Here is a 13,555-nt window from a genome sequence, read left to right on the forward strand (position 1 = left end):
TCTTTCATTCAATGGAGGAAATTTGATTTCGTTAGTTAATTTTCAAACAATTTTTAAGAAACTGATAGTAATTCTCATTAAATTACACCGTCAATTTTTCAGTCATCATTTACATATACTTGTTTATTAATGTTAAATAATAAATCGTGGAAAAATTAAATTATATAGATTACTTGCTTTAAAATAAATAATTAATTGTCGTTTTCTCTATAATGTAATAATGATCAACGCATGACATCTAATATAAGTAACTTCAATTGCACTATGTTTTTCTCTTAACTCATCACAGATTGATTTTGTGTAACTTATACGGATGTTGAATATACTTATTTTCTTTTCAAAACACTTTTGATATTCATATGTCATACGTGTTCGTATTACCCCTAGAGATAATCCTCATGAAACAATCTCCCTGTTTGGACCCCTTATAGAAACTCCGGTGAATTATCGAGCATCCAAAGGCGTGTCCCGATGGAAATTTATTCGACGCGCAGGCTCGGAGCCCTGCATTAATGTATCTACCGTGAAATCGGTGTCCTTGGAATCGCGCGACACGCACTCGATGTTGTTGGCCAGCACTTTTTACGACTCGATGTACCAGTTCGGGGACGCGCCTCGGTTACGTTGTGCTTTTATATTTCAATTAGGTATCGTCCTGACGATTACGAATACAGTTAATTAAAATCAAGGACTTACCTTGGTACGATAGATCATTTCACCTTCCCCTTCTTGTCGCCGATTCAACGAATTTTTTCTAACGGTCCTGCAACATAATGAACCAGAAAATGTTAGGCATTAACTTTCCATCGCCATATTATATCCATTAAAAGAAGCTCTTTATGAAGTCTAACACATATGATTATCAACTCTTTATTTCCAGTCCAAATTAAATACTTATAATGAATTATAATCTCACAATTATGATTATGAAGTCATCAGAATTATTCGTACTCAACTTTGTCATATCAATAGTGAATTATCAGCTTATGGCAATAAAGAATACAATCTAGTATCTTAACATTAAAAATCCAGTTATTACTATGATCTTTACCGATGGAGCTTACATTCCATATTTTCCACATTTTTTCATAATTTATGAGACATCCACCGTGTCGTTCACCGAGGAAAAGGGTATTTGTTATTTTTTCTACGCGACTGAGCTCGGTATAGATATACGAAGGGAACTCAGTAATAAAGTCGCGTCTCGTTACGCGATGATACGGGCTGACTGGCGAGCCGGCAGGGCGCCGTGCAATTACCAAGTTGCATAATTGCGCGCCGTGGCAACGGATTTAAAAAATGAAAAAAATCGAGCCGCGGTGCATCGCGCGCCTTCGCGTAATGTAATATTACTTTATTAGCGAAATGGGATAATGCCACGGTGTGTGACAAATTGGGAGCAACGCACGCTCGCGCACCGGGCAACCAGCCCGGGAACCGATGAATATTCATTTGGACGGTCGCGAAAAGTGCTGACACCGTTACCACCTCGCTAAATATAATGCACAGATGGTAGTGATACATGAATTTTCCCATAATTTGCTAACATTCATTTGTACACACTTTTATGAACCATCTGCGTTGTTTACATTCTTTACGTAGTAAAATTTTTTACATATCTGTAAAATGCACAATCCAGTTATAAACTTGTTTCCATCATTGCGTTTCTTCGCATGTCGTTTGAAATATATTTGTTTATTCGAATGAATGATACATTGGCAATTTCAAAAAGTTTCTTAAGTACATTATTTGCACGCTTGACATTAAGCGCAATTAGGTTGTTCCTCTTGGATGAAACTTCGTCGAGAAGAAAGTAACTTCTGTCGAGGTAAAGATGATGAATGGGTATACGTTCGTAGGTAGCAAGTCTGCTTTTTACTTAATGCAATTATATAGAATGGATTCACATAATGAGTATGAGTCGAGTTACTATACCTTTCATCGATGGAATTTTATATTAGAACGAATTCTATATTTCATATATTTATAATATATTATTACCATTACTCGTTACCATTGTATTAGTAATTAGGTAATGTATATTATATTACAGCTAATAATATCATATTTCATTAATTACTATTTATATCCTTTATAAATAATTTATTACACGTAATATTAAAGCCACGTTAATAAGTAAAGCGTGCTTTAATGTACAAAGCGTAGAATTTCACATGAGCAAAAACCATAAAGAAAGGTGTACCGTTTCCTCTCTTGGTCACAGGACGTCGGCAACAAAAGATGCGTAAAACGACGAGCGGGTATCCTCGCCACGCCGTGCCACCGGCCAATTTATTAACGTTAATAATAAACGTGATTAAAGTTTCTTACTCCGCGTGCTTGTCACGCGTCTCGTTCCGGCGAGGCGCGGCGCGGCGTTCCCTAATTAAAGTAATAAGCTAGGTCAAAGAATTTACCGTGAATCATTACGCGGCGCATCGCTATGATTACTCGTCCCCCACCCCGTGTCCCATAGGCGTCGTTAAAACCGCGTGAAAAAGAAAAGGATGTGTTCAATGTCTTGCTTCGGTAATTATTTATAACAGGCCGGTGCTCGCGCTTGCGAGTTCAACCCTTCTAGACTATTCCCAAGTCCAAAGAGAGCGAGAGAGAGAGAGAGAGAAAGAGAAAAAGGGAGAAATTCTCTCTATTTTAAAAGATTACACGCGATTTACAAGATTGCCAGTGTAGATACTACGCTGCTGTAGATTTTTATACCTAAATCGTCGTCCGATCCTCATTTCAGATGCACGGTTCACCTTTGAAACGTGAAACGATTAATGCATTGCACGAACAAGATTAATCCGAGCGCGCGCGCGCGCCATTTAATAAACGATCTTGCCCCTGTATTCTACGCTCTGTACTACTCTACAGCTAGTCGGTTCGATTTTCATTGAACGTCCAAACTAATTCACCGCCGGCTATGTAGTATATTACGACATTACTTTGTACCGTAATACAAGTCGATGTTGCCCGATTAACATCCCAGATTACACAGGCAACGCTCCTTGCGCCGCCCGCGCCGATGAGCGTATACTTAGGCGGTGAGAAACGATCGTGCCCCGCAAAGATAACGGCGACAACGCTCGCGACGACCGGCGACCGTGCTCCTATGCCACGGTAAAGATTCTCGTTTACTCCTTTGTCCCATGTGCAACTATAATTATGCTAACCGATGCACGACGTTTTCGTATACGTATACGGTTATTCGAACGTCGCGTTTAACGGAAATGCTCGAGAAACTGTTCACCAAAGCATAACAGGAATCGATCCGCTATCTATGATGTCTCGGTATCTCGTGTTTCGTCTCTGGCTCTGTCTCGAAACTACAATATAGATTTGTTTTTCTCTAAATAAAATGTTTTAAGGCAAGCATATCAAACTTGTTAATCACCGAGCAAAATAAAAAAAATAAATGGAAATAAAGATGAAGTATAGCTTTTATTATAAACAAAACAATACAGACAAAATAATAATACACAGAAGATAAACATTAAAAAATACATATGTATGTAAGAAAGTTTGCTTTTTCAATTTAATATTATTTAAATAAAATAATATCACTTTTTTGTAAAGAAACTTGGCAACTTTTTTCATTAACCAAATCTTCTAAAGTAAAGTAGTTACTTTTAAAATTGCTTGCTCATTCTCGATCATAATAATGATCAATGATCAATCATAAAATCCTTTCAGTTTTGTATCGTTCATCGTAAAGAATAGACTAAGCGAGAGTAAACCTATTCCGCCTAAACTAACCTGATCTAAATAAAAAGTTTTAAGGAACTGACACTCGAAGATAATTCGTAATACTACTAAATTATGAACACATACGTTGGAATTGCGTTAGAAAGAGCTGTCACTCGGTGAGTAAAAGAACGCTCGGTGATTTCCGAGAATATCCGCGAGTTTACGAGGCAATCGCGCGCGAGGGGACGCAATAAATGTGGATATATGTACATACGTCGACGTACTAAATATTACGATCGTGACTGTTCCTGGTGCCTGAGCTCTAGGCAAATGCGGATCACCCACGCTTGGCGATTTCCGTATCGTATTCGCAAGCTTCCACGTGATTCAACAGGTATCAATTTGTAAAGGAATCGTGCGCAATCCGTAGAACAGTGTTAATTCGTAACACGACAAATTTGGTTCTCTCATATCCGAGAGAATACGAATATATCATACGTAGACTTTATACAAAATACAAAATTTGTCGTATCAATTTAAGGATGTATTGGCTATACAGTCAATCCCAAAAATTTATGCACTTTAGAAACGCATTTTTTAAAAAGAAATCAAACGTCTAGTACGTTTAGTACGTCTAGACGTTTAGTATCGTGATATGAATGTGGCTCTTAAATGAATTTGGCTCATGTCATGAATTTTTGTGCATATAATAAAAATCTGTATCTACACTTACTTATTGGAATGCTCAGAAACAGAAGAATTTCTTCTTCAGTAGAACACTGTCTTGAAATCAATCCGCATCCGACAACGACCTAACTTGACTCTATCGAAGAAGCGTGAACGCCCACGGTCGCGATTTCTCGTGGTCCGTCGGCCGTCGGTCAGAATCGTTTAATTATTCGCGCCGGTGCGGCGACGCGGAACCGAAGCGATGAATATTCCCTGGCTTTCGAACGCCGGGCGTGGGAGACGTTCACGCGCGCGAGATCTCGTAGATTAAGCAGCGAGAGGCCACCTATACTCGGGGATAAGGATCGTTGATAGGATCGTCAGGCGACACTCGAAGGTGGACCGCCGCGGCGATCAATTAAGGAAATAATCCGTTGGTGGCGGGCATGCAGAAACCTCACGGACCACGTATATATTTATGGTTCCTGTCCACGGCGGTGGCCATAACCGTCAGTTCGTTCGTTGGAAAACAAGCCGCTGACTTTCGCACATTGTACGTACCCGAAGCGAGATAATCGGTCCTTTTACGCCGCCTTGTTATTAATGCGTAATTGGACGCCTGCGATTCATTACCTCTCGTCCCAAGCCCAGATTGATCCTTTCATTTCCAAATTATTTACGAGCCACTCGAACTTAACGAGGAATGAACAATCTTTCAAACGTGTGTAAAATCTGTTTCTGACATAGAAAAGGAGAGTCAGAAATAAAGAGGAATACAATCATTCTATTTCATAATTTGAGATACGTATACTGACATAACAATATGTACACACTTCGTTCTGTTGGATGAAATCAAACAGTTGGTTAGTAATTCAATAATGCCTTTATACGGATTGATTTAATAAGATCAAGAAACTGACATGTGGCAGAGATAAGATAACTGACCGGAGCTATAGTTACGGACGTTCATTGTTGCAAGAGGACAAGATTGACTGACAACGAGAATAAAAGCTCGACGTGGATATTACACAAGTAAGTAGTTACCAACGTGAAATCGAAAATGAGATCGGTTGATTAGATACAGGATACGGGAGTTGACTCTTTCGAGACTGCTAATCTTGTTTGTTTTTTTATCAACCATTTGTAGACAAGACTGTATGCATTATAATCTCAAATGAGTTTAGTTCAATGATAGATGCAAAGCTATAATCAAATTTGGCAAGTGGCTAATTTATTATTTACAAAACAAAAATTAGGAGTAATATTTTTAATTTATTGTTTAATTTTATAATAAATGCTGCATTTCATACTTATTTTATTTTGTTACTATTATTATGGGACAAAGGTACTAGAATAATTGTAATATGTTGTATAACAAAATCATTTGATAATCGTTACTGTATTTCATATAATTTATCAACTTAAGACATAATGATATAGATAATGTTATTCTTTGTACAGTAAGAAAAATTATAGTTTTTTCTACTAAACGACAGTGAGAAAAGTTCACCACGTATTCCTCATAAACCCACGCGACTCACGTGCATTATGCAGTCAGATAAGTACGCTGCTCTGTGATACACCGATTATAGCCAGGAAGAGCGTGTCATAATTTAATGCAATCTTAGATAGACTTCAAAATCCATGTATTTATCACTAGAACCTTATGAAAAATAAAGCTTTTGTGATATCAATCAAAACAAATGAAATTCAGACTGTGTCTTGTACCTTTCAGAAATTGTATTAAATTTCACTGCACATTATATGCACATTTTAGTAATTAAGATAAAAGCAAATTATTTATTATGCTCGACATTTTAAGTACCTTAGTTCAATGATAACATATTGGAAAAGCAAGCTTAAGATACCAAGGCGATATTATTCTATTAACATATTGGATATTCACTCTAATCGCAAGATTTAATACCGTCCAATTTATTTTTCTTTAATTACTGCATTACCGCAAATAGTCGAAAGAAGTTTCTCAACTTTATCTAATAAAGATGTAACGTACATCTACTGGTAATAACTTAAAAAGAATTCCTCTATCTTCATTGCGAAGATATTCGTATAATAACTTGCATCGATCCACCCAGTATAATACATTAGCGTTATCAGGGGGCGTACTAAATAGCCACTCGCCGTTGTCAAAGGCTTGGTGGCGCAGAGCCGGCATAAGATAGTTAGAGTCGCATAAGAGGTCCGGTGTAATTCTGAGATAATCCTCTCGCCGGTGGTGGTCCACGGGCGTACACGGAAACGGTTCTAGGCGGTATCGTTCGACGAGCAAAAAGCTCGTCGGATCGGGTCGTAACACCGTGGAAACGGCTTTAAACAGTCTGACGCGTCTCTTTATGAAGCACTGCGAACGAACGAGTTACGGAGAAAAAGACACGGAACGTTGATTCCAGACTGGTTGAGCCTCTGCATTCTAAACTTCTAATAATCAACGCACGTCAACTAAATGAACGCTGATATATGTTGCATCGTGCATTTTATCATAGAGATCATATTCTACTTAATCATTTTGTACGATCAAACTTCTATATGCAATGAAATGTTTAATACAAAATTATAAAGATTAGCGGTGATGTTAAAAATACTGATGAATTATATTGATAGTATTTTTTATCATTTAGTTTCTACTATAGTGCATGCCTACTTTTGTACATAGTATGTGTGTAGGACGAGAATAGCGAAGCAAAAATGATTCAGGATCGACTCGGGTCGTAAGAACAGGTGGTAATTTGCATCGGATGAAAAAGAGTAAGAAAGGGTTGAATCGAGGCTAAGACGATGTATGCGCCGAGCGTAACTGCACGCACGGCGTGGAACTTCAATGGATGAAATTCCATCTCGACGATATCTTAAGAAAAAGATTATTCCTTAAATGATTGAAGAAATTACCGCACAAAAACTAAGCTCTCAATCAGAGAATAAACCACAAGACAGAAAATAATCGAGTAATAATAGAATAAAAAAAAAAAAAATAATGTATTAGTTGAAAGAAAATGACAGATGAATGTCTAAGCAGAATTTTTAACTTTTTATTTCCACTTATCAACTGGTTGATCGAGAAAGTACCTTCACCCTTCACTCAATTTCTAAACTCAATATACGTGAACTGGCAGTACGACATTCCGAAATATCAAGCCGAAAGAACATCGAACCCATTAGCCTCACTCTCTAGCATCATCAACCCCCAAAGAACCATCTCTACGCGGCAAAAACCATATTGCTGACCGGAGTCTCACGTTCTCGCAACAACGCAACGTACGACGTCAGCTTTCCGAAGAAACAGATGTCCGGACGAAAGTGTGCGAGTGGCTAATTGACTAACGAGGCATTCGCGGCTCGTACACGCCGTCCATCAGCCGTCACCGAGGAAATATCGAGAGGTTACCGAGCAATGAGGAAAAAACAACGAACGAGGCCGTCGTAAATCGAACGGGGAAGAACAAGACAAACAAGTGGGAATACGCAAAATGCTACTTAAAGGATTGATAAAAATAAGATTAAGTACAATTTAAAGTATTACCCATGACAAAAAGTTCTTCACCAAACCTATGTATTAAACCGACGATATGTAAAAACGTACATATCTCAGATCTCTACAGATATCTAATATTCAAAACATTTAAACAAATCGATGAATTTTTCTATTACTCTTTAAAGGGGTAGATTTTGATAGCATCGCGATAATAGCCACGAAAATTAGTCAAAAATATGAGAAAAAAAATCTTGAAAAAATTACATACGAAAGGGAAACACACGAGAACAGGCGATAGTAGAGTGATAGCGGCGGGGGAAAGACAGTTCTGCTGGTTTTAATGTAATCGAGCCGGCCGTCTTTTATCATCGCATGGGGAAAAAATAGCCGTTTAATCACAGCGTTTCCCGACGTGGGGTCTACGCGGCACCCCTCCGGTTCGCATGCCGCCTCGAGAATCATTCCGGTATTAATGGCGAACGGTTTGACCGCGTAATATGAGGAATCGTTGGCGCACGCTTATAATATCACTCGGCCGTGCCAATCCGCCGGAGGTGCACGCTACACGCATGTTACACAGCCGGCCATGACAAATTAATCGTCTATTCGATCGGCCTCGCTCGACCCTTACACTTACACTTACGTAGAGTTCCATAAGTTTTACGAACTGCTTATTGTTTATAAAAAAGGACTATATTTTAAATTAAATATTATAGAAAATCAATGATAAATTAAAATAAATGAAATATTATAGAATAAGAAGTGAATGATTTCAGTAAAACTGAACTTCCAGTAAAACAATTTTCAATAAAAAATCCACATATTATCATTTTTTAAACGTGTCTAGATTTCATTTCGTAAATTGGCATTATAATCGTTTTATTTTAGATGAAAATATTTTTTGTTAGTCTACATATTATTTATCGACTTTGTTACGACGTATAAATTGGTTTCTCAGACTCTTCATCGTTCCTATAAATTCCATGATCAAATTCATTTCTAATTCCAGCATATCGTCACTGTACTCAGTACTTGTTAAATACTACGGTCCATTGCTTTGCCTAATCAAGATAGGTAACGGATAAAAGAATCTCGTACTTCTAGACCGATCAGCTACACCCCAGTCGTTAACCCCGATCGTGTAACCTGGAAATCCCACGGCGTGTCGAGAAAAAAATGGTCTAAGTTCTGCTGCTCTTCATGGCATGTATACTGTGACATACTTATGTATCAAGCAACATCAGTTGTACGTTGTATGTCGTACATTCTCGTTCACGAGTCTTACAATTAATACATGCGAGTTTCTTAGAGTCTTACATTTGAAATACAATTTTATTAAAAATATTCACGATTTATTGTATAACTTGTTGCATGAATAATATATAGTTATTACCATAGTACGATCGTTTTACGATATATTATATTCTTCCGAGCAAAAGAATGTCTGATGATTAAAAATTTAGGATATTCGTCAGAGCTTTTAATAGACAAGCACTTGGAAGTGTCCCAGGACTTCTGAACGGAGGTGTACGTTGGATGTACATAGGAAAAACCGGACGGGGGACCGTTCGACGCAAGGAAATCACGTTCGTTACAGGTGTTCGGAGCGTGTTTCGCCGCGTAATCCGTTGCTACCGATCTTATCGCTCGCGGTGAAATTAACCTTCCACGAGACCCGGCCCGCGGCCCAGTCCCCGTGACATCCGCGCGGCATTCCACGGGTGCATTCATCGTGACGCCATCGCATCGGGAACCGGGAAGAGGACATCGGGTAACGCACGTTTCCAAACAGGTAGGCCACTCCTCCTCCGATAATTATAATTGCCGACTGTCTAACGGACTCGATCTCTCTGCCTACGGCCTACACTATCCTGTCCTGTCTCTGATAACGATCAAGATTTTCATTCGTCATAGATGAAAAATTGTATAAAAGTAAACGAGTGTGTCCTGATCGAGATTAGGATTGGTAAAAATTTGTTACTAGAGTTGGTAGCTTAATTTATTTGTGTCATACAAACGAATGGAAATACGTTCTTGTCATTAATTCTTTTTCTTCATTAACTCTAAACATAAGTATCGATAAGCCTTGGTGACAATAATCAAGAAAATTGAGCGTATTATATACGTTAATAATGCAAATGCGTTAATGAGAATTAGATTCGCAAAGAAAGAAGAGGGTGAAAATTATTCTGTAGTATTTTAGATTAACATACATGGGATGTGAGAATGAAAAATAGAAATGAGATTCTTGTTACGCTTATAACAAAGGATAACGTTCTTCTACGTTCTTATTGTGAATGATTTTCCATAGAGATAAATATTGAAATCGACTCGGATACATGGAAAAGGTGAGTGTTCTGTGGAAAACCCGACCACCCGCGGCGCGACGGAGTAGGCGTTGCATCGGTGCTCGACCGACCGCGAATAAAATAGTGTGGGAGAGTCGCGGTACTCTTCGAGAAGTCTTCGAACACTTTCGCTGGTCGATCCTGAGGATACTCGACCCAGTTCTCTCGTGTCCACCGTGTCTCGTTCTACCGCTTTTCATCCTTGTTACTTGGTTGTTCAATCGTCCTCATAACTAATCTGTCCTAAGCCCCTCAACACTTATTTAACGACTTTCAAGAAACATATCGAACACGTATTTCTAAAGTGAAACATATAAAGAACCTATATTTTTGAGTTATCACCATCTAAGAATTGAACAGTCTCTCTTTATCAAACTCCAAAAATGTACCAAATTAACTTCAAATCACATCCTCTGTAGAACACTAGTGTCACTTTTCTCTTCTTCAAGCTGCCCTTATTGATTCGGCCAAAAGTGACACATTGGCAGGTGAGTGTGCAATAATAATATTGAATCATTTTGCTTTAACACTCATAAATGTTGCGAAAATTATTGGTTATGTAGTTACTTTCTTTTATTAAACTTAATAGTGTTCCCAATTTTCCCAAAACATTAACTTTTGACTTTTGTCACTTTAGAAATACGTGAACGATATGTTGTTCACTTTATGAGACAGCAATTGTTTATATACAAATATTGTTATACATAATTTTAAATATAATTTACATGAAGTTAATTGTACAAGATTTGATGAAAGAAATGAATCGAGATAGCTATCAAATCTTTGAGATAAATATCGAATTAAACGATTCTAAGCGCAAGGAGTTAATTACATTTAGAATGAAGTAAAAAGCAAAGGTTCAACTGTCAAGTTTTTAATATATTCGAACACTCTTTTTGTCCTTAGGGAAACGACAGAGCCGGGAGCAGTCGAGCTGAAAGTGGGAACGATTAATAACCCGATAGGTACGCACCCAGCCTCGGGTTCGGATCTCTCGTGTTCGCCATTAGTCGCGGCCACGGCCTGTTATCGCAACGCGGTCTCTCCGCGGCTACGGTCACGATTTCGGAGACACTGCGCTGCGCAACAGACCGTGTAATTTACTACGAATCATCACCTATTTACCGATGAGACTGGATCATCGCCAGTACTTCTCATTCATTATTATTCCATGTATCCAAACAATTGATTTGCAAGACTAATTTTAATTAGATTGTGAATTTTTATACAAAATAAAGCATTTGTAATATTGACTTGAAAAGAGAAGTATAAAAAATAATTATTTTATCCTTTAAACATAATAATATGAATTTTATTCTTTTCAAGAAAAAATTGAATTAATAAATGCGCGAGAACAAATACATATTTTGCAAAAGTAACTAAAAACTGAGATCAATACAATGATTAAAGCGCAATTAATTATATAAGCATGTTAACCTCGGTTGAAATCAGTATCGACTATAAAAAGCTACGATGGTTGTCATAAACATCAAAGTACCGACGACGATAAGAGGCACGGGGCGACTCGTTCGAAATCGTGTCGTATACGAAAATTTCTGTCGCATGGAATGCGGACTCGTTGTCCGGCGTCGTAAAATTAAGCGTCGCGTTTCTACGAGCAATCGAGCCTCGGGCTATCAGCTGCTTTCAACGAGTCGTTCCGCGGCAGAGAATGCGAGTTGATTGCTTGGAACGTCGCCAGTACTGGTACCGAGCACCAGTATTTATCGACATTGTTTTTCAATTAAGTCTTACCGCGAATGTCATTCGCATTAAATTAGTAATTGCATTACACGTGGTATACCATTCAATAGTAAACCGATGTGGAATAATAATATAAATTAACATAGTGACACTGACACCTTGCATAGAGTTAAGTTGAAAATATGTAATAAAGTTATATCTACTCATGTACTTCGACAAAATCTGCTTCGTTTATTTTATCATAATGTGACATTCAGGTGTTTGGTTTTTCAAACGATCAAACACACTATATTTTCATGCTTCATTATCACCTAATTCATTAAAATATTATAACTGATATTATTTGAACTTACACATTCACTGTAGCAATTGCGATCAGATGAACGAAGCAGATATTGTCCAATGTACACTTCCTTAACGAATTCACGTTTCTCAGAAATTAAGTCCTGTGTGAAAGAACTTTATTATATAATATATTTTCGACTCAGTTTCATGTGACCGATTACCCGCTTCTCGGTTGTACCACGATTTCGGAGACAACCTGCATAGATCGTTCATTATCAAAGTAAAAACTGAAACTGATAACGCATGAAACCTGTGGGGGGACAAATTACAGAATGCAACGCAAAGGAATGAAGTACGACTTGAGTAATAATTTATTCGTTTCACGAAGTTCAGGTTTTGATATCTCGAACGTGGGATAGCAAAGGACAGTAAAGTTGCGCGTTATGCGGCTCCGCGTCTGGGAAAGGATCATTTTCGTTACGTAACCCCAGTCGGTAGTGAGTAGGCCCGTGGCAGCTTTCGCACTTCGTCTACGTCCACGCGGACGTGTCGGCTCAGCGGTAGATTACGTATGCCTGCTTTTCTTCTGACAGCTCTATAGCAATTTGTACCGGGCCTGACGTGTCACAACGTGAAACGTTGTCAGGAAAATGCTACATGACTCATCTATAAACATTTTTTCTACGTTGCAATTCGAATTTAATGTCCTTAACTCCATTCATGAAAGTATTATTCNGCAGAATCATCTGTTACATATTTACTAAATGTTGTTTGTAATTTTTTTACAATTTAATGTGTGACCGGGCCAAATAATTATGAATAGATTATTTTAGAAAATTATATAAACGATATATAAAGCAGTACTAATAAGGAAATATTGAAAGTTAAAATTGCACGAAGAAATTGCTACATCATAAATATTCCTGATTATATAAAAAGTAGAGATACTTCATTACATATTTTTAACACATGCATTCAATGTATTAGAAGCAAATGTGAAATAAGCTCAAAAATAGACAAAAATTTCGAAACAACGAATGTCCTAATGGCTAAGTTACGAAACGTGCAAGAGACATTTTGAAAGGCAGACGCGAACCGAATACGTCGTTTTGATCGATGCGTCGCACAGCCGTCTTTGTAGTCGTCGCCGCGGTTTCTCGCGTGACCGCTCGATTATCGGGCCGGGCCGCTATTAATAAGTTACTAATGGAATCCCGACTTACGTGGGCGAGCCGATAAATTACCCCGGCGAAAGCCCACGGACAGATCGCCGCGCCGCGACAGCCATGAGAGCGTTAGCTGCAATTAACGCGCGTGTCCCGTGACAATTTCTAGCTTAGCAAACTGTCGAGTGAATCAATCATCGATACCC

The 13,555-nt window shown here is 38.1% G+C and overlaps 1 protein-coding gene across 1 annotated transcript in view; it reads right to left on the reverse strand.

Annotated features, from left to right (window-relative positions):
• Positions 1-13,555, reverse strand: part of LOC108630271 (spindle pole body component 110) — a 56,765-nt gene that overhangs the window by 40,555 nt on the left and 2,655 nt on the right. Inside the window, 1 exon segment of the mRNA XM_026818005.1 lies at positions 697-763. Coding sequence (XP_026673806.1) covers positions 697-714 — 18 coding nt within the window. The 5' untranslated portion in view covers positions 715-763.

Source organism: Ceratina calcarata, unplaced genomic scaffold (genome assembly GCF_001652005.2).
Source record: "Ceratina calcarata isolate Rehan_Ccalc_2016 unplaced genomic scaffold, ASM165200v1 scaffold72.2, whole genome shotgun sequence".
NCBI lineage: Eukaryota > Metazoa > Arthropoda > Insecta > Hymenoptera > Apidae > Ceratina > Ceratina calcarata.